Genomic DNA, 22,721 nt, shown 5'->3' with positions numbered 1-22,721 from the left:
CTCTTATCTCCACATTCTAACTTCTTGTAGCTTTTCATGAATTAACGCCCCGTTTGATCATAATACTAGCGTTACACAAAAGCATCAAAATATGCAAGCTCGAAGTGACGCGTTTTGAGCGTGCACTGTACAGTACTTCTGATACATTCTAAAAGTAACAGTTTTACAAGCATATAGATTTGCTTTATTTTTTTAGTCTTGAAAATGTGGCGCAAATCTTTGAATATAATATTCTTTCAGAGCGAATGTTTTTAACTCAAATCTTTGCTCCTGGGGGGCCCCAGAAACAACATATTTTCAGTTTGGGTTCCAGTGGCCAAATACATATAATTTCTGGGGTTTTTAGGTTTTTCAGAAAACTGTCAGGATTCAGAAGACATGTAGAATCTTGTTCTCGGTCCTAAATGGGTTCATATTTTTCATTGGTTCAATATTAATAAAATCTTGTACGTCTTGATTATGAATTATGAAAAGTAATGGAAACAAGCCATCGTGGCTTTTTCGTGTTAGCCTGTTGCCGTTGCTTGCGTAATTATACTGTATACCTGCTGCACTGTTCGCAAACTCTTAATAAAGTATGCAATCAAATCCACAGACAGGAGTGGACGACGTTCACTTAAAACCAAACATTAATTCACAAAAAAGTTGAAATATGGAGATACAAGGTATCTGACCCAAACAGAAAGGAAAATAAAGGGGGTGGGTTGGGATTTGGAGTCTTGCAAATACATGTCAATGTTTTTCTCCATTTCCAAAGCTGGCAACAAACCAGTCTGAATGGAATAAAAACCACATTTGACATCCTCTAAGCTTCATATGAGTCCCCTGGTAGTGAGAGTGAGCGTGTGAGCTGCTAAAAGCTCCTGGCAGAAATCTCTCAATCAAGTCCTCTTGTATTTATTTTCTGCAAATGCACACTGGGGGGCGCCAATCTCACAGTCTGTATGACATGTAGTTCTCTCATTGAGCAGAACAACTTCACATAAAAGAAAGGAAGGAACTTTATTAAGACAAAGATACAAATTTTAAATAAACAATAAAAAAGTGATAGATTCACTGGGGCTTTTAAGTGACTATGGGTTGTGCCAAATTGATTTATTTTGTTTATAAATGTTTGTTTATTACATCTATAGGGCTAATAATATAAAGGATTAATGATACATGGTATGCATTTCCAATTTAAAAAAATCCTATCACACAAAAGTTTGCCCATTAGGTCAGTGGTTCTCAAAGTGTGGTCTGGGGGGGTCGTTCGGGGGTTCGAGGGGGTAATTTGGACATTGAAAAATAGCTGGTCTACAAGTACACAAAGTGCTTGTAGATTTGCTATTACATTTTTTCTTGGGTCCCTAGCTGGCACAAAATCTTTTGAGATTGGGACCGTGCCCATATACATTCATGAGATAGAGTACCAACCTGTGTTGAAGGGCATGTGAGTAGAGTAAGGTTCATAAGTAGGGAGGTATGTACCAACCTGTGTTGAAGGTTATATACATACAGTACATTGTATTGTTGTATATAGTTATAGCTGTATATTGTATGTATGTAAAGTATACTGTAGGTATAGCTGTGAATAGGGAATTGAAGTGATTAGACGAAGGTTCATATGCATTATGGGGAGATATGTTATGTACCAGCCTGTGTTGAAGTTTCATATACTGTACATACTGTACACAGGTTGGGGAGATACCAACATTTGTTGCAGGTTCATATACAGTAACATATTAACCCATTTAGGACTGATACCAAAATCTGTTTCTATATCAGTGGTTTTCAAACAATTTCATGTTAAGGATCCCAAAATATATATAGTTGGCCGTGGACCCCCATCTCAAAATATGTTGTTTCAGGGACCTCCCAGATCGCAAAGATTTTGGTTCAAAACGTTCGCTGTGAAAGAATATCAAAGGTTTGCACTCATTTTCACAATTTTTCAATAGCTAAAGTATACATAATGCTTAAAACACCAACACAGGTATGTACCAACCTGTGTTGAAGGGCAGTGAGTAGACGAAGGTTCCGGGGACCTGCTCCGCGGCCCTCTTGTACCACAGGGGGAAGTGGTCAGCGTTGAACACGCCCTCTTTGTCTTCAGCTGTCAGGAAGTCTCTTGAAGCAGACAGGAAACACATGGTAACCATCCACAAGGAAGGAGCTCACACATTGATTGATTGATTGATTGATTGAAAGAAATATCATGTATTAACAGTTTGCAGAATGGGTACATTTCACACATGCACACGTACACCGAGACCTATGGGGTCATCATAAAGTCTGAACACACAGACAAAATGTGTCCGTGACAAAGCCTTGTCCTTGTCAAATGTTTGGTTTGATGTTTTACACGCCATTATAATGTAATTTTTATCATAAGACCCACTTACTGAATGTCAAGTATCTTTTCTTCAGAATATGTATGACACTGATTTACTACGACATGTTGGCATATGAGTCCAACTAGTACTAGAGTACTATTAGGTCTGTTAGGAGCTTTCTGCTTTGTTGCATGTGGTATCGCACACTGAAAATAGCTGATCTACAAGCTCACATTGTGACGTTTTTGGTGTGTGATACTGGCGTACAAGTATAAATCTGATCTTTAACACACACACACACACACACACACACACACACACACACACACACACACACACACACACACACACACACACACACACACACACACACACACACACACACACACACACACACACACACACACACACACACACACACACACACACACACACACAACTTACTTATTGGTGATCTGGTCAGGCACCACAAAGAGGTTGATTCTAGACAGGCCGGTTCTGGTTCCCAGGTATGCGATCTCCACCCCCTTATCAGAGTTCCTGGACAGCATGACAACATAGAGCAGTTCACAACAACCAGCATGACAAATACACAAGCCTCCATTATTAAACACTCTGTTATTTGCAACATTTGAAATCCATAGTTTAGCAGGGTATTTAGCCGCCTGGCTGAACATTTCTGGGTGCACACTTCTTCTTCGTTGATCCTAGGATCATTCACAGGCTGCGGTAGAGCGCCCTCTATCATGACGAGAATCTCGTCATTGGCGGTGTGAGACGTGGAGTGAGATGACGAGAAAACTTGACGAGATAACACATTCCATCACGTTACCATAGGCGGTATCGTCAGGCCAGTGCCAGAAAAAAAGATATAAGCAAAGAAGAAGAGCCGGAAGTGATTGCCCTCTATTGTCGCGCCAGGCTCGCTCATGGCCATGATCTGCCGCTCGAACTATTAACATGCATAGCGTGACCTCTAATTAATGTTTTATTAGGCTCTACACATGGTCCTTTATCTAAATCTGAGCCCTAAAATGCTTTAGATTGCGTGCGTGCGTGTGCACATGGAGATTTTGGATATTCGATGACACACCATGGGAGCCACCGGATGCTAAAAGTGGTGAATAAAATGCTATTAATTCTGTATTAAATTACATTAAACAAACCCAAGATCTCTGGTTTTGGCAAAGGAGATTGCAAGCACGAATCCCGAAATTGGCATAGATTCGGTTAAGCCAAAGGAGAACTAAACGATGAGGAGAACTTACTCGGACTTGTTGAGCACCAGACTGGTCCAGTAGGCCTCCAGAGGAGCCGTGACCACAGCATCAAACAAGACCTCCTGGATCAGCTCCTTGTCACCTACACACCCAGAGAGAACATGCAGTTAAACTAAAACTCATTAAATAACTATTGTCTTTGTCGGGTGGAAAAAAAACCTTTTGTACTAGCGGTGCCCGTTGGGCACTGGCCTACTTGGAACGATGCTAGTTGGAAATGGATGCCCCACCCAGTTATTATGTCTGTGTCACTTTTATGACCATATATGGAGTTCTTTGTCAGGCATGCCCAAATATGGAGTCCATGCATTATGTCAGAATGATGTCAGAACAGGCCAGCTCCAAATATGGCGAAATAGGGGTGATCAGGTCCAGAGCCCGGGCAGAGGCTTTTGTGCTGGTTCTGGACAACCGGCTATCCGACGGACTCGACACCGGGCACTGCAATCCCTGTGGGGGTGTGGAACGTGTGTGGACAGAAAACGCCTGCCTGTCGGTGGGGCGAGCGATTTCTGAGTTACAGACACACACACAGACGTGGTGCATTTATAGATAGATATTTTCTGTATATTCTTTCGCACTCATCGCTCACACAGACGTGCACTTGATGACAACGAGCTGTTGATGAGATGTCAGCGAGTGCGTTGCTCAACACTTCAGACATGTGGTGACAGTCTATATGGCAACACTTGGTTGTATTGTTAGTATTCTGTATGTCAGCACATCATAACTTTGGAATAGCTGCTTATGACTATGTGAACCACGTGTCTAGACTAACATTGTAGGTGAGGGTCATGGTGTACTGTAGTTCTAAAACCTCACATGTCGTGTACTGTATGTGGCGCAGTGGATACTGTGTGTCCAAGTGAGACACACAAAGGTATATGGCTCTTGTGATTGGCCAGTAGTCAAACAGCCTTGGTTTGAAAACACAGAGGTCAAGGACAGTGACGTATCGCGGCGACAAAGCAAGGGCGTGATCGGCACTCCCGCATACTCTGCACAGTGCACACGTCATGGTGTGTGTGAAGTTGTTCGGTCCATGGGCACTGCATGTGTGGGTGTGGAATTCCCCCAAATGTAATAATAGATAGACTAACATTGTAGGTGAGGTTCGTGTCCGCTGAGGTAGAGTTTGATGGCTTCTATCTGGGTCAGGTAGCGGTGCTCGGCGTGCTCGTCTGTGTTGCAGTACGTCCTGCAGCGTGACACAAAGAAAGAAAGACAGAACGAAAGGGACAAACGAGTCATTCTCTGTAACCATATTACCATAATTATCATTCATTATTAACATCTGTGCTTTGTGTTGATTGTGAACCGTTTTCAATAACACATCCGTGTTCTGACTCTGTTCATGTGGCTTTGGAGGAAGCAATCATTATAACAATCTATATTATGGGTCAAATCATTGATTAAAATCATACTGTGATCTGTGTATTAAGTGGGTTACTGCCGTGTATAGTCGCAAGAGCACCAAAATTACCAAGAAAGAGCGGATACACAGAAGATCGCACACACCAGACCATCCATCCATCCATCCCTCAATCCATCTCCAACTGCTTATACGGAATCAGGTCGCGGGGGTAACAGTTCCAACGACTAATATTTAAAATGTTCGTCGACTACCTTTTTTCACTGGCGAAAACTGAATGGAAACTAAATGAAAAGTAAGCTATGATGACTAAGACTAAATGTATTGACAATTTTGTTAAGAAATAATAACAGACTCAAATGTTAGGGACTAGTGGACAAGAGATCCAGTATAAGTCATTTTACATTTTTTTGCATACTGAAAATAGCAGTGTAAAATCTGTCATTACAACGGCATCAAGGCCCGCTAAAATACATTTTTGTCGATTAAATCAACTGTAGATTTAGTCGACTAAAATCGCTTGACACTTAGTCGACTTAGGCTAACACTAAAACATTCCAGGTGACTAAAATATGACTAAAACTAAATAAAGTTTCAGTCCAAAGACTATCACTAAAACTAAAATAGAAATTTGCTGCCAAAAACACTGGTCTCTTCTCAGTGGGAAGTGCACTCGTGCAGTGAGGACCTCCCTAGGGAGACGCTTGGGAGGCATCCCTCCGTACTAGATGCCAGAACCAGCTAAGCTAGCCCCTAGCTAGTGCCCTCTCCCAACGCTCATTCTGTAGCTCCGAGATGAGGTCACACACTGGGCCCCTCCCACCGCGTTTCAGAAACGGCGCAAGTTTCCGCAATACACATTTCTTATCCTTACCCCACAATGAATCCAAAACGTGTAGGGCCAGAATGGGTTTACACTAATACAACCTTAACATCGGCCAAGAAAATCCAACTAGATATTTGAACCGAGCCTTTACGTCCCGTATTTTGTCAGTCGCTTCCATGTTTATCAAGGAAGTGTGCGTGTGCATGTCGAGTAAACTGAAGTCAGTTGGAATTTTTCGACCAGGGGAGGCGCCGGGGAGGCGCTGAAGCTTTTCAACTTCCTTGATAAACATGGAAGCGACTGACAAAATACGGGACGTAAAGGCTCGGTTCAAATCTCTAGTTGGATTCTCTTGGCCGATGTTAAAGGAGAATTCCATACTAAAAGGCTTTCTTACCTTTCTTTGTAGTTGTTACGTCCCCATCAAAGAGGTCCAGGTGTTATTTTGTGCAAAAGCTCCTTATTGGCTATTTCCCCTACCATAAGCCCTAAATGAATTGCATTGAATTGAATGGGATGTATGGGCTGTTGTGCTAATTTGCTTATTTCCATCGAAATAAGTAGTAAAGTGTGCCGCTTGGGTTATTATTTACATTATGAAGAGAGGATTATACAAAGAAATTATAATTTTGAGCGATGGAAATAAGCAAATTAGTGTAAACCCATTCTGGCCCTACACGTTTTGGATTCATTGTGGGGTAAGGATAAAAACGTGTATTGCAGAAACTTGCGTACCTCATCTCGGAGCTACAGAATGAGCGTAGGGAGAGGGCACATATGGGGCTACAGCTATGAGAGGCCGGCCACCCTTCTGAGAAAGCTCATTTTGGCTGCTTGAATCCGCAATCTCATTCTTTGGGTCATGACCCACACTTCATGACCATCACAGCAAAATCTCTCTTTCACAAACACACACAAAACCAAATGCTGTATCATCACTATTCTGCTGGCACAACATTTTTGCAGGCCATTTTATGATTGGGCCCAGAATATTATTAGGGAATGATGATTAGGATACCAGTGCGTTCAAGAAAGGTCTCCTGATTGAGTGACCATGCATCACTAGGCTATAATATTATTTTCAGTACGGACACATAGATTCTCTTACCATTCATCTGCCAACTCTACGTCAGGGTGTTCCAAGTCATGCAGACCTAATGGACAGGATAAATAACACTTAAATCAGTTAAACCCCTGTAGTCTTTGAGAGGAATCCCACTTGAGTTGCAACCAAGGTTATAATAGTTTGGGAATTTTCATTTCAGTTAGGGGCGGCTGTGGGTCAGGAGGTAGAGCAGGTCGTCCAATGATCTGTGGGTCGGCGGTTCGAATCCCGACTCCTCCTGTCAACATGTCGAAGTGTCCTCGGGCAAGACAACCAAACACCACATTGCTTCCATTGAGTCGGTCGGTGCGAGCTTGTCACCATTGGTGTGTGAATGTGGGAAGTGAGGACGCTGGCGTTGACTGTTCGCCGCTTCACCCCCCGATGCATGAATGAATGGACCATTGTAAAGCGCTTTGAGTGCTTATAAAAGTGCTATAAAAATGCAATCTATTATAGTTCGTTTAGATTTTTTTTTATAATTCAGTTAGTTTTACATCATTTTCTGAAAATGCCATTCATGTTTTAGTTCGTTTTAGTGATTCACCGTAGCTTTAGTTTCTTTGGGTTGCAGAATTGAAAAGGTAAGTATTTTGTAATAAAAAAAGTACTCAGTTACAGATGAACCACCAACTAAACTACTGACATTTTGTCTATAGTTCTTATTCAGTTCAGTTAACAAAAAATAACAGATCTACAAGCTCACAAAGCGTAATGTTTTGAGCAAATGTCTCCCCACCAGGATAATGGACGGTGGAGTTCAAGTGGTTGAACAGAATTAAGTATAAAGCTCTGAATATGAACTCATAATAATAAGGGTATGTGCTCGCCGCACACACACACACCTGCGTGCACACACACACAGACACACAGAGTTGTGAATACACACACGACAAGCATAAGAGTGAAAAATGTGTGTCCTGAGTGGCTTTGACAGGCTGATGAGATCAGGAAGAGCCAAGTCATGCTCAGAGAGCTCCACATGATGGACGTGTTTAGCCGCACACACACACACGTGAACTCCGCCGCATGAATATTAACATCCATGAGTCTGCTCATGAAAATAGACAGACGCGGAAACACACACACACACACACACACACACACACACACACACACACACAACACAAGTCGAGTTGCAGACAAGCGCAGACACACGACTGTAACAGCCACTAAAGCAATATTTAGGTTTCTGTGCAATTGTGGCTTATCCCGCTGTTCAGTACAGATATCGCTTCAGATACACAGCGATAGAGGAAACACGAGCGAAAACCACAAAATTATTAAGAGACGCAATAACAGACAGACAGACAGACAGACTGGTACTTTACAATGAGAGACAGACAGACTGTTACTTTACAATGAGAGACAGACAGACAGACTGTTACTTTTCTTGATTCAAATTTAAGAATCACACCCGTGTGAAGTGAGAGGCACTAATAAAGTCATGTTGTAATGATGTAGGTGATGTAAATCAAACGGTGCCAACACAAACATTAAATGCCATTAACAATAAAGAGAACATATACATTTTCCCTTCATTGTCAATGGCGTCTTTAAAACAAACATTGGACTAAAAACAAACCTGTAGTGTATATAGGAGTGGCTAGCGCCCCTCAAAAACAGCAAAAGTAACAGATCTACAAGCTCAAACCGCGACACTTCATGCCGTGTTTCGAGCTTGTGGATCTGCTACTTCTGATGCGTTTGTGTGTGACGCTGTAGTAGTGTGATCAAGCAGGGTGTTAATGTACCCCCCATGGAAAGAGTCTTTGGGTATTGCGTGGTTTAAACTAAAGAGAGTGAATTAGACTTAAAGAGTGGGGTTCCTACCTTCCTCCACTGTGACGTTTCCTCTGAAGAAGAACTTGCCATGGCCTCTGGAGAGAGCCACCCCTAGACTGAACACATGGAGTAACAGTTAACCTTAGACCTTAGACCAGATTCTACTAAATGTCTTCCAAATAAGCACAGTTTTCTGAAAAACCTATGTTTCTGAATCAGTGGTTTTCAAACAATTTCATGAAATTATGTTGTTACAGGGACCCCCCCAGAAGCAAAGATTTGAGCTAAAAACATTCGATCTGAAAAAATATATGATTTGCGCCACATTTCCATGATTGTTCAAGTATAACAAATAGGCCTACTGCTTAAAACACAAAAAAAGCGGTTCCCGTCCTGAATGGGTTAATACAGAGCCACCACTACACTGAACACATGGACAGTGGTGTAAAGTAACTAAGTATACATTTACTTAAGTACAATTTTGAGGTATTTGTACTTTATGTGAGTATTTCCAATTTCAATTACTTTTACCCCATTAAAATATTGTACTTTTACTCCACTGCATTTATTTGAAAACACTAGTTACTATAGTTACTTTGTAGATTGATTATTATCACCAAACATACAATAACCACTTCAGCGCTACATTATATATATTTTGGCCTTTTGAAAATAGCCGATAAACAAGCTCACATCTGCTATTTTCAAAAGATTTTTTAGACATTTGAAAACATGAAATGGGACATTCTGCATAATTAGTATTTTCTACTTTTGGTACTTTAAGTACATTTTGATGCAAATATTTTAGTACATTTACTCAAGTAAATAATTTAATTCTGGACTTGTATTCCTACATTGCGGTATTGATACTTTTACTTATTAAGTAAAATATGTGAGTACTTTGTCCACCACTGAACTTACCTGAAAGGGGTCCCCTTGATGTCGGTGTAATAGTAGTCATTATGGAGAACCAGCACCCGTTTCTGACACACACACACACACACACACACACACACACACACACACACACACACACACACACACACACACACACACACACACACACACACACACACACACACACACACACACACACACACACACACACACACACACAGTAGTCTGTTTGAGATACTGCCGCATGGGAAGCGGTTTCGAAGTCTCAAAGCCACTGGAATGCAAAAGAGCTTCTTTCCCCCAACAATCAGATACATAAAGGAACTGATAAGAACCAGAGCGTATCAGGGAAAAGGAAAACACTAGCCCGTACCTTCGCCCTCCTCTCGCACTATCCAGGGGTCCAGGGGGAAAATCTGCAACATCGGAGTTGGAACCGGAGACCAATTGGGTCTCCATTGACCCGCTGAGTGCTGTTCAGAGGTTCTGAGCCGCTGCCCCGGCTTTTTTTGTTGTATATTTATGGAAGCCTACTGTGAAGTTGTTCACAAAGAAATTCACCTGACTTTGCTACGACAAGGTAAACATGCACATATCATAAACTCTTGTTCTTCTTTTTGTTTGCTTGCTGTGTTTGCTGTTTGATGTTATATTATATATTTGCTGCTGCATTGTCTGAAGGAAGCCAAACAAGAATAAGCCTTGAAATTATGTTTCAGTAGACTAATATTGTTCATGCTGTTCTAAGTACAGTGCTGCCTTTGTGCTTTTAAAAGAAATATATGAGACTACTAAGACTGTATCTAAGATGCTTCTGAACATTTTACTAGTTTGACAACTTCAAATGCCCTAAACTTCAAATAAACGAAAAAAGCTCATCTCTGCGCAGAATGCTTCCATACAAGTACGAGACAAACATGCTGCATATGGCTTCCATGCAATCCGAATGACTGAAATTACAAATAAGTCTTTGCGACTGAGAACTTTAATCCATTTTGGGCGGGAACCCCTTTTGGTGTTCATTACCAATGACATTCATAACATTATGTTATAGTTTAGCTATTGAAAAATAGCAGATCTACAAGCTTGTAGGTCTGCTATTTTAGAAAAATCGTGAAAATATTTATCTCAGAAAACTGGAGGATTTAGAAGATTTATTTTTAATTCGAGGTCAGGCCAAAATGGATTAATCCATGGGAACAAGAGTGCAGCAGCAGATTTGCTGCCATCTGGCTCCATCTAGTGGAGCAGTCAGAATGCATCAGTAATATATCTGACCATCTGTCATGAGGATATACTGTAGATCGACAAGCTGTGCGTGCGTGAGTGCGTTACACGTGCGCATGTGTGTGTGCACATGACATGCTCAATAATCATCCCGAGGTAGAATGCTGATCACTAAGCTGTGAAAATGCAAGATGTCCAAGTGTGTAACAAGGACACACACACACACACACACACACACACACACACACACCTCTCACTCTCTGTCTGTCTATGTCTCTCTCCCTCTCCCTACCACTCTCTCTCCCTCACTTTCCATCTCCCTCTCTCTCTACCTCTCGCTCTACCCCCCCCCCCCCCCTCTCTCTCTCTCTCTCTCTAACAGACTGCTATAGTAAAGAGAATCATTGGGGTGTTTTTTCCTCCCAGATTCAGCAACATGTGTTTGGTGGTGATAAGGAGAAACACACACACGCACACACTTTAACGGAATTCCATAAGAGTGGGTTAGCGTGTGCGTGTGTGTGTGTGTGTGTGTGTGTGTGTGTGTGTGTGTGTGTGTGTGTGTATGCGTGTGCGTCCGTGTGTGCTCTGCAGGGTGAAAAGAGGCTCCTGGCACAGTGACTGCCTCCCTGCTGACTGTTTACTTCTGGTACCGCTATTAGGCAAAATAACTGGTGTGTGCCTGTGTGTGTGCGTGTGCATGTGTGTGTGTGCACACGTGTCCTTGGCTCCTCACTCACCCCTTTATCCACGGTCTTCCTCACCTCCATGGAGAACAGACCCGTCTTTCTGTTGACCATGGCGTTCCTCAGCTGAATGTGCACGCACACACACAAACAAACAGCGGCGCGCGCGCGCACACACACACACACACACACACACACACACACACACACACACACACACACACACACACACACACACACAGGTTCCCTTAGTTCTTGAAGTGGGAAAGAGACATATGACAACGCCCAAAGCATCACATAGGAAATGAGCTGCCAAGCTCTCCAGATTGTGTTTTATATCCTTATGACAGATATACGTGTATGAACAAATATACAGTATTACTACCGTATGTATGTACAGTATGTATGTATAAATACCGTGTCATCTCTATCCTCCCATTCCACCTCAGACAGGTCCACACTGGAACTGCTGTAGTTTGGTTTCCTTCGTTTCTTCCCAACAGCGTACTAGACACACACACACACACACACACACACACACACACACACACACACACACACACACACACACACACACACAGAGTGAGAGTGAGAGTGAGAGAGAGAAATGGGTAAATATTGTCTCTGTCAGGTGGAAACCTCATATGTCCAAAACTGTTACTTTTCAGATGTACAAACACAAGGGATCAATAATTAATCTGATCCATCACTGATTAAGTGCGAGAGGTTAATTAATGATGCAGCCAATTGCACACATTCAAACTCATCCATGTAGGCGAGTACTGTGATTAGATGATCTTATTTAAGATATCATCTTAAAGAGTAGTGTGGTAAAGACAGACTGCCTTTACCACTTATATATTTTATTTTTTTAAGATATTTTTGGGGGTTTTTTGGCCTTTATTGATAGATTACAGTATGGTAGACAGGAAACAGGGAGAGAGATGGGGGGAAGACACACAGTAAAGTTCGTCGGGATCGGGACTCGAACCAGCGACACAATGTCATGACTCATGCTGGATTACCAGCCAAACTGCCTGAACCGCTAAACCGGCCCAGGCCCCACTTATATATTTTCAGTCTCACATGGTCAGCATCAGACAATTTGAATGCTACGTCGTATGCTAGCTACGGTACGTGTGTATTTGGGGTATTTGTTTTCACATCTGAATTTAAGGGTGAAGTTTAAAGGTGATGTACTCTAGTGCTATACTAGTCCAAGGATAGTTGTTTTGTCCCCACAAAGGAAAGGACCAGATTATGGTACAGTATGTAAGGAATTAAAGGACCAGATTATGGGTATGTAAGGAGTGCGTGCAATGTACCATGTGGGGGTCCCCGGGGGGTCCCCACAACATCCAGACCCCCAGGAAAACCCCCTTGGGGGCGGCCCGGTCAGGAAATGACAGAGTTAATGTGTTGCAGCTTTCCGTACTCGGACATACAGTACATACGGACATACGGATGGACGGAGCTCCGTAATGGTGTGGAGGCACCGCTCAAAAACCTCAACTGGTGTGTGTGTGCATGCGTTTTTCACTCAAAAGGTCAGCATTAAGGTCCCATCACTCTGCTCTTCAATATTGCTGAGGTTAAGTGGACATAATCAACCTGCCATCAGCCCCCATTCACTGGCTGTTTGATATCACCATTAAAATATACATGAAATAGAGCTGCGTGTGAGTGTGTGCGTGCGTGCGTGCGTGCCCTCACTGTCAGTGAGGACAGTTTTCCTTATCCAATGGCTGTGAAAAACTGTTCATTACCATCTTTAACACTCTGACCGCCCGGGGGTATGTGGAACCATTAAATCAATGCGTCCAGCGATTTGCAGCTTCAGAGCTTAATTCAAGGTTGCTCCGCACCATCTTGGAAGTAGCTAGAAATAGCCAAAAACCCCTGAAAGGATCGACAACAACAGGGGGTATGATTACTTCTAACGCGACAAGCGACGGGACCGCGATGGGCCGTCAAAAACATAATCTTTGGTTAGAATTGGAAGCATTGATTTAGATCAAGAGTTACCGTATTCACGTTTTAAGATTTTTCATCCCATCCATTAAAATGGAGGGGTACCACTTTGGATGACGTCCCAACCGGACATGACATCGGATGTTGCCCAATCGACACTCCAAGCCTGTAGAGCGGTGTGCTCGGTTATGAAATGATTAATGTTCCGTCTTTTGATTAATCTCCGTTCGGGGCTCTGAGCGTAACTATTTGATAGGACGGAGACCTCCGTTTGGCCGCTCGGAGTGTTAATCAGACTGCAATTAAACTGCCTGCCTGCCCGCCTGCCTGCCTGCCTGCCTGCCTGCCTGCCCGCCCGCCCGCCTGCTCGCCTGCCTGTCTCTTTCACTCTCATGCTCTCTGTAGAGAAGTGTGTGACAGAGTTAATCACAGTCCATTCAGAGGCTGCATCATCTCTGGCAATTCACAGCACAGCAGAGGACTTGAACACTGTCTGCTCATCAACATACCACCAGCTACTGTAACATGCACGCACACACACACACACACCCATTTGTATCACGATACTAGGACGTCAGCATTTAGGACGATCATTTTATGAAAACAAAGTCGGGGAATTTAAAGCAGAAAAATAGATGATCTACTACGTGTTGTGAGCTTGTAACGGGGCATTTCTATATTGCAGTATCGATACTTTTACTTAAGTAAGAAACGTGAGTACTGTTTCCACCACTGCGCACGCGCACGCACACATGCACGCACGCACGTGAACATTCAGACTCCCCACCATAACACACCTATTTTGCAAGGCCAATCTGCATCTCAATGTGCACTGTTGCGAGACCGGTAATTGAAAATACATAGATACACAGATAGACAGTACACAACACAACACAAGGATGCTGACTCATTACAGCGTGTGACAGAGAGACCATGCTGCATGCCTGCTGGACTCAATATACTCACAAGTGGCCGCAGGTCTGGGTGAGTGAGGATGTAGCCATTGTTGGTGATGGCGAAGGCATAGCCATGAATGCCCAGCTAAGGAGAAAGATACACACACATGCATTCAGACACACACACACACACACACGCACACACACAGAAGAAAAATTAGTACATGACACGTATGAATATGTATGCAAAGTCTAATCAAGTCCTTTGTAATTTGCGCCGCCAGAATCCGTCCTTCAACACAAAGCTATTTTGAATGCCGCACAAAAGCAAAAATGGGACGGAGAACATCTTTCTTTCATCCCCCCTGGGGGGGGGGAGAATAACTCAATTCAAAATGTCACGTCCAAACAGACAACCCTCATATTATTTAGACACCCAGATCTGTGAGTGAAAGATGGGCCTGCAGTGAAGGAGAGGAGGGTATGGCGGACTTCGTCTGAATGCGTTTGTATCTACAACACACACTGCATCATTTTCCTGTCATTATTGGCCTTCAGGCGTGTAGGGGCTGTATATAATCAGAGTGAAAACTTTGTGTACCAAAGAAGACGCGCCGCCAATTTATTTGGGCAAACTGTGAGCGCTCGGCATTCAGTTTGCAGTGCGATGTTGGAGGCGGAGCTGGATTGACACACCGTTATCCCAGTAAGACCTGAGGCCGATTTAAAAAAAAATCTTCTAAATCCTAAATTTTTTCTCGAAAAACGTACTGACAAGACAGTCAGTGGCGCTCAAACCTTTTCATGTCAAGGAACCCCAAAAAATATGTATTTGGCTGTCAACCCCCATCTGAATTTGTTTTGTTCCAGGGACCTGAGGGAGCAAAGATTTTAGATAACAAGATTTGCTTTAAAAGAAAAATACTGTATTCAAAGATTTGCACACATTTTCACGGCTGAAAAATAGCATATCTTGTGGGTAGGGCGGCTGTGGCTCAGGAGGTAGAGCAAGGTAGTCCAATGATCCCTGGGTCGGCGGTTCGAATCCCGGCTTCTCCTGTCCACATGTCGAAGTGTCCTTGGGCAAGACACTGAACCCTACATTGCCTCCAATGAGTTGGTCGGTGTGAGCTCGTCAACATTGGTGTGTGAATGTGGGAAGTGAGGACGCTGGCGTCGACTGTTCGCCGCTTCACCTCCCAATTTACGAATGAATGAATGTAAAGCGATTTGAGCACTTGGAAAATCGCTATAAAATTGCATGCATGCGTGTGTTACCTTGTATTTAGGAATAGTTTTGAGCAGCTCCGAGACGGGAACATCTGTGCCGACCACGCCAAGCAAGATTCCACGGTTTCTCTGACAAACACACAGCAGGATGTCACAACGAAAATGTTTAGATTTTTTTTTTGATTCTTTATTGGTTTTGTTATGTTTTTTTCTAATCATTGGACATAATGATCTAAAATATTGTAGGAAACAGACATACTTACTGTCGCATTCTTTGTGCTGAACACTGGCATCGCTACAGTGGTCATCAGGACAGGACCAAGACCTGGGTCCTGCTGTCATAACGATGAGAGAGAGACACACAGAGAGAGAGAGAGAGAGAAAGACAGAGACAAGAGAGAGAGACAGATACATAGATAGAGACATAGAGATACAGAGACAGAAACAGAAATACAGAGACAGACAGAGAAAGAGAGTTATACGTTGAAATGAGGTTAAGAGTCATTGTACAGAGTGTTCAGTAGTGAAGCATGCCCATCCAGCGGTTGCGTGCGTGCGTGCGTCTACGTCACATATTGTGCATAACGTTAACGCATCCACAAGTTCAAATCATCCGCATCAGGAGGAGGACCCTCTGCATGTTTTATGTACATTATCCAACTTTAAGACATACTCAATCAAAAAGACTTTGTGAGGAATCTGGTGCACTTTAAGCTTATCCAGAGGCAAAGTGATTGTCCGGGATGGGCATCTGGTGCACTTTAAAGGTATTGTAGACAAGTTTCCAGTGTTTGTACACAGCATTGATCGAGTGTTTCCAAACAAATTAAAATCTAGCTCCACCCCCCTCCCCCCGTCATTCTATTGGCTGAGCCAGGTCACTTCAGGCTATGGGGTTGTTATGGGACGCTATGGATATTGCGCTCGTATGGCTAAATATGACATTAAAAAAATATGAATTTCTATCGATATCATAGTTACAACAATGACATTGAGTTGACATGTTTTTTTAAGGGTAACTGTAGCGTAATCACAATATCACAAGACTGACACGACGAGTCCCGCAAATGAGGAAGTAGGAAGTAGTGGAGCAGACTCACTGGCTCTCAATTCAATTATCTTTCATTTGTAATCGTGCATATAAAACATATTGCCCCTCAAATGCCCCAGCCACTACAGCATCGTTCATGTGAACTACTTTGTCCACGGTTATTCATTGCAATGAAGAAAAATTGCTATGATGATCAGCGACGGCTTGTCACCGTTGGCGAGCACGGGTTGAATGCAAGCTTCAAGCCGGCCGGACCACCCAACCATGCGCTATACATAGCGATTCTCATAATTTCAACAGGCTTACATATTACATCATAAACATACTATTTCACATGAACAATGGTGAAACTAAGATATGGGGATAATATTATACTTGCAATGAAATCGCATTGCGTTTTCATTATAATACTGCTGGGTCGAACACACAGTCAGACCCTCGCGCTGTGATTGGCTAAGACTCCGCGTCACCCCCCACACAGACCCTCCTCCCAACACACTTCCTGACGTCCCGAGACAAAAACAACAGTGGATATAAACAGATACAAACACATAGAGGGAGACAAAGGGAGAGTGTATGTCTACAGGGCAGCAGCTCAGCATCAAAATATAGGGGAAGATAGAGGGAATAAGGCCACAAATATAGATAGATAAATATTTTGATTTTTGGCTGAAAACCTGCCTATATCACCTTTAAGCTTATCCAGAGACAAAGTGATTGTCCGGGATGGGCATCTGGTGCACTTTAAGCTTATCCAGAGGCAAAGTGATTGTCCGGGATGGGCATCTGGTGCACTTTAAGCTTATCCAGAGGCAAAGTGATCGTCCTGGATGGGCATCTTTTCCTTCATCCTAAAAGGCTGACGGAATAATTACGACATTTCATATTTTAACCGGCTGTCCCCTATCTGGAGTTGCTATCTATTAAGAGATGAAAGCTCAATGCTTTGCCAGCTTTTTCAGGGATAGACAAGGAGAGAGAGAGAGAGAGAGAGAGAGAGAGAGAGAGAGAGAGAGAGAGAGAGAGAGACCGAGAGAGAGAGAGAGAGACCGATAGAGAGAGAGAGAGAGAGAGAGAGAGAGAGAGAGAGAGAGACTGCCTTCTAGGTTCACACAAAGTTGGAGGGTTGGCCACTCCAACCACAAACCAACAGGTTTGTAACTCTGAGGGTGTACAAATGGTTCGATTTGTACACTCGTAGTGTTAAGGGGATCCTTGCAAATAAAACATTTGAGAAGTACCAATACTAGTTGAACTCCTAATGCCATGGTTTCATAGTAAATAAGTGTCGTACATATTCTGAAGAAAACCTGGAGACTTGACATTCAGTAATTGTGTCTTATGATCAAAATAAAGAAATCTGTAAAAACAGAACATGAAAAGTTTGCCACAGACAGACTAGACCAAGTCTTGTGCCACAGGCACGTGCACGGACAGATTGATGAACCCTGGTTAAGGAAACAACACACAGGTTTTGAGGTGAACCACCCGTTCGAAGCAGCTAATGGAGCGGATAAGGCATGGTTCTGTTCCACACAATACTTCCCTCCCAGGCAGCCAGACACTATATAGCTCTCAGCCTGGCACCGTGCAGTCATTATAGGTAATGACAGAGAGGCGTCCACTCTGCTGCACACAGACCAGAGGACTGAGAGATGGCTGCTGACCTTATATCGCAGACAGATGTCACTAGCACTAGCGCACACACACACACACACACACACACACACACACACACACACGCACACGCACGCACACGCACACGCACAAAAAACATGAATCATGTTGCCTCACTGTAACGGTGCTCAGCGTGCTTATTTACTGTACTGATAACACAAACAGCTGTTTAAATTCATGTGAGCAACACAGCTGCAGCTAATCCAATTAATACTTAATTATCCAATAATTTGATTGGTGCAGCTGTGTTGCTTGCTAGTCTGCCATGTTTTTTATTAATCTGATGGGGTTTTTTTAAAATATATATATACATTTTTATCACACAATTTTTGTAACCCATTTTTCACCCGGTGCCAATTGCCTAAACTGTAATCCTGGCCAATCACAGCCCAGCGGGAATTGAACCCTTGAACCCGGGACCTTCTAGCTGTGAGGCGACAGCGCTAGCGACTCACTGCACCACCATGCTCTTCTTAATCACACAAAATCAGCCTACACGGCTTTATCCCACGATTCTGTAAGCCATTTTTTCATCCAGTGTCAATTATCTAATGTAATCCCGGGCGCTACACTTCCTCTGCCAACCTGGGGGGGGCAGTGGACTGACCTCATGCTTTATAAGGCCCTTTTAATGTTTGATTTTTCTCTCTGCTCTCCATCTCCCTTCCTTCTCCCTTTCTGAAAAAAAAACCACATGATGGGGCTCGTGCAAAAAAAACAACAATCCGTAAACCAGTGACGTGACAATAAATAAAGTTGATAGCTTAAGTTGATTGTTAGACACGGAATGGGAGAACAAGCACACGTAAACACACATGTTGTAACGATGACGCTCAGTCTTCTTGCTGCTGGAGACGGGGATCGATCAAAGGACGGGACAAAGGAGGAACAGAGGCCTCATCTAAAAATACAGCGTCTATTTCCAGCCTCTGGACAATTGGATCGTATATCACCAGTCTATAAACGCTCACAGGGACCTTCTTCAACGCATGGACCGTGGGTAAGCACTCAGGGCTGAGACTCTCGATTAGTTTTCTATCGATTGCTTTTTCGATAAAGGGTGATCTTTTTCACACATATCTTTTTGATGAACAATAGAGGGTATGCGTGTGACATCATCATCATACCCGGAAGTTATGCGGGAACACCTACTGTGTGGCAAAGAAACTACTTTCTGGCCTTGACAGCCAATACATCCAAACAGAAAAGTCCAATCTGATCACATTCAATTACGATAAAGGACAACTTTGTTTTTTTTTCAACCAAGGAAATCATCATATAGCCTATACAGTTAGCATGTGCGTGTGTGTTAGGTTGTGCACAGGTGGTGAAAAACAACCATGCTTTACCCAGGCACCCACTGACCCAGGCACACACATAGCTCTGTAAGGGAGTGGTTGCACCACTCAAAAATGAACACTCATCTTTTACTTTCTCTAATAACAATCTAAAACATAAACAAAACTTTAAAATCACTTTGCCACTCACTTTATGCATGTGCATATTACCTTATATTTTCTTTTATGTTTTGAACATGCTTTGCCTATAATGTCATTACCACCAAGATAGGGATCGATTTCATGAAACTAAAAGTCATTATTTTTTTTATAATCAATTAGTTTGATTAGCTGTTGCGCCCCTATCACACAGCACATGTGCATGTGTGTGTGTGTGTGTGTGTGTGTGTGTGTGTGTGCACAGTCATGCACGTTAATACACATCACGTTTACCCATTGTGGAAAAATCTGATTTGCGCAGCTGCTCTAGGAAATTACATTAATTAACAGGTGATTAGGTGATTAGCGAGGAGAAGAGCAGCCATTACCGGCTTCCTAATGGTGCTAAACTGAACCCCAGACGGAGCCATGGTCCTCATTTATCTCTTTGAGTTAAGCATACAACAAAGGAAAGGACAGTGTTGATTTTGTCCACTAAAGTTTTTCACTGACAAAAACTAAATGAAAACTAAATAAAAACTAAGATCCGATGATGAAAACTAAGACTAAATGTACTGACAATTGGGTGTCTGTCACAGCCCCTGTATTTGGCCTAGTAGGACTGTGATGTAATAGTCTACAAACCCCATATATAACATAGGAATTTGCCAGCAGATGTCACTGTTGAGGGCAGAAAAAAAGAAAAAGGAATGAAAATTAATGTCATGAAACCGTAAAAAAGAAAAAGAAAAAGAAAAAAAAAGTCACCAGCCCTTTGCAAGAGACGGTGGACTGACTGGCAGTGCGTGAACAACACAGTGCGGATGACGCCGCTACTCGCCGCTGCGCGGCTGCAGCCTGACAATGCAGCGTCTATTCCTGCACGTTGGTGCTGATCTGCTCCGGTGTCTATCTGCCAGGCAGGCTGTCACCCTAACTGTGCAGTGTCAGACATACGGCCCGCCAGCTGCCTAATGGGACGGACTATCTGCTCCCCCAGTTGAGGATGCTACTGTCATCAATGTTATCATAATAGAGATCCCCCCCGTGTAACAGCTCACCCCACCGACTTCAAATTCCACACACGCGTTCCACACCACCACAGGGAGAGCAGTGGCCAGCCTTGAGACGGTCGGATACACGGTCGTCCAGAACCGCCAGAAAAGGCTCTGGTCAGGTTCTGCCAATGGACCTAATTAGCGTAAGTCCCCACACCTGTGCAATTTCAAGGCTCTGCCTGAGCCAATTGATTGCCATGGCAGCCCCGGCCTTTATTCCCCTCACCTGCCATGTGATTGATTGATTGATTGAAGTATTTATTAACAGTTTGCAGAATGGGTACATTTCACATGAAAGCACAACTCATTATACAAAGACTGTTACTGTGGACAACACGCTGATAAAGCATTACACTAGTTTACAACAGGGTCCACCATTTTCAATTCATCAGAACATTTAGCGACATACAAATATAGTACACTTTTATATAAAAAACAGCAAATCATACTTAATCAGTCCACTTTTCACATTCAGTTTTCTGTATAAATGGAACATCAGAGATGCCCTCAAAATGCATATTCTGAAGCAAATTAAGCTTAGTTAAAATAACGGCTATTGCAACTAGGGTGGGGTATGTATTCCAATTGCCATTGTTCCCAGATTGCACCATTTCCAAGTATGCCAGTGCCCGACGGGCATAGGTTTAGTTCATAAAACACAGCAAATCCATTATATATAGGCATCTGAACATGTTCGCATATACAGTAGACCATAGGTCTTCAACTTGAACCATAGTGTCCTATGTTCTGGGCAGAACATTCGCAAAAAGTAGCAATGTTTAGACCTGCTGTTTTACAGTAGTACATACAGTAGGTCAAGTTTCCTAAGTATTGAGGGTTTAAGTGGTAAAATGGATTCGATCATATTAAATTCATTAATTTACAGTACACTACACTAGTGTCTGATAAAAGTTAAGTCTGCGTTACATTGTTATATAGTATGTAGTCGGGTTCCTGCTTGATCTCCCTCTAGGCAAGGGGGTCATTGGCCTGACCACTGCAGTATTAGGCTATTGGACGTTTCACCCAGAAAAGATAAACCCATTTAGGCCTGAGGCCGATTCTAAAAACACCTCTAAATCCTGACCTAAGTTTTCTGAAAAACTTCTTATATAGCAGCATCATTTTCTTTTTAACATTTTTGAATACTGTACATACTGTACAGAACCCCAAAATGGGTTCCCCGGTCTGAAGGGGTAAAACACCAAAAGGGGTTCCCGACCAGAATGGGTCAAATGGTTGAGAATTCCACAACAGAACGAACACGACACAAGCCATCATCATTATCATCATGTGTATCACAGTGAGAAATCACACAAGCAAAACGGGACGACAAAAGAAAAAGCAACTTCACAGCTAGCTGCCAGCATTCTGACATGAGCGAAGCAGGACCGACACAGCGTCCACACAGTGAGGAGTGGATCGTGTGGTGTGTGCGTGCGTGTGTGTCTGTGGCGCGTGTGTGCGTGCGTGTGTGTGTGTAGGATAAGGCGTGTGTGGGAGGAGGACCGTGGGCGAATCGACTGCACCGATATGGAAAACCACACAATGCAGGGCTTTGTGAAGCCTGATCCATACGTTGTCGCACGCTGGTGGTCTTCACGCGGCGAAAATGAGCTCGTTCTCGGATCGGCAGTGTTGATTTTGACAGATGTGGTTTTAGTCATAATAGTCTATAGGCTCTATTCACATAACATTTCATTACATTTTTCTGTCTAGTTTCAGCCGACTAAATGTACAGTTGATTTTGTCGACAAAAATACATCGCCATATATTGCTCATGATCTCACAACTCACAACTTGTGAGCTTGTAGATCGGCTATTTTCAGAGCGCAACACTCAAGCGCAACCAAACATAAAACGACTTGTCTTTTAGTTCTACTGGATCTCTTCTTCACTAGTCCCTCCC

General features: G+C 43.0%; 1 protein-coding gene across 1 annotated transcript in view; it reads right to left on the bottom strand.

The window, feature by feature from the left end:
- The window catches only part of cacna2d3a (calcium channel, voltage-dependent, alpha 2/delta subunit 3a), a gene marked incomplete at both ends in the record, with an annotated part of 220,647 nt that overhangs the window by 77,530 nt on the left and 120,396 nt on the right, over nucleotides 1-22,721 (bottom strand). The window contains 12 exons of the mRNA XM_080764041.1: nucleotides 1,988-2,109; nucleotides 2,760-2,855; nucleotides 3,584-3,677; nucleotides 4,696-4,793; nucleotides 6,902-6,947; nucleotides 8,732-8,799; nucleotides 9,605-9,666; nucleotides 11,548-11,619; nucleotides 11,911-12,000; nucleotides 14,431-14,505; nucleotides 15,639-15,719; nucleotides 15,854-15,925. Coding sequence (XP_080620167.1) covers nucleotides 1,988-2,109; nucleotides 2,760-2,855; nucleotides 3,584-3,677; nucleotides 4,696-4,793; nucleotides 6,902-6,947; nucleotides 8,732-8,799; nucleotides 9,605-9,666; nucleotides 11,548-11,619; nucleotides 11,911-12,000; nucleotides 14,431-14,505; nucleotides 15,639-15,719; nucleotides 15,854-15,925 — 976 coding nt within the window. The remainder of the gene's footprint in view (nucleotides 1-1,987; nucleotides 2,110-2,759; nucleotides 2,856-3,583; nucleotides 3,678-4,695; nucleotides 4,794-6,901; nucleotides 6,948-8,731; nucleotides 8,800-9,604; nucleotides 9,667-11,547; nucleotides 11,620-11,910; nucleotides 12,001-14,430; nucleotides 14,506-15,638; nucleotides 15,720-15,853; nucleotides 15,926-22,721) is intronic.

Source organism: Protomyctophum bolini (genome assembly GCF_963924005.1).
Source record: "Protomyctophum bolini genome assembly, chromosome: 5".
Lineage (NCBI taxonomy): Eukaryota > Metazoa > Chordata > Actinopteri > Myctophiformes > Myctophidae > Protomyctophum > Protomyctophum bolini.
This window is presented reverse-complemented; position numbering and strand designations above follow the sequence as displayed.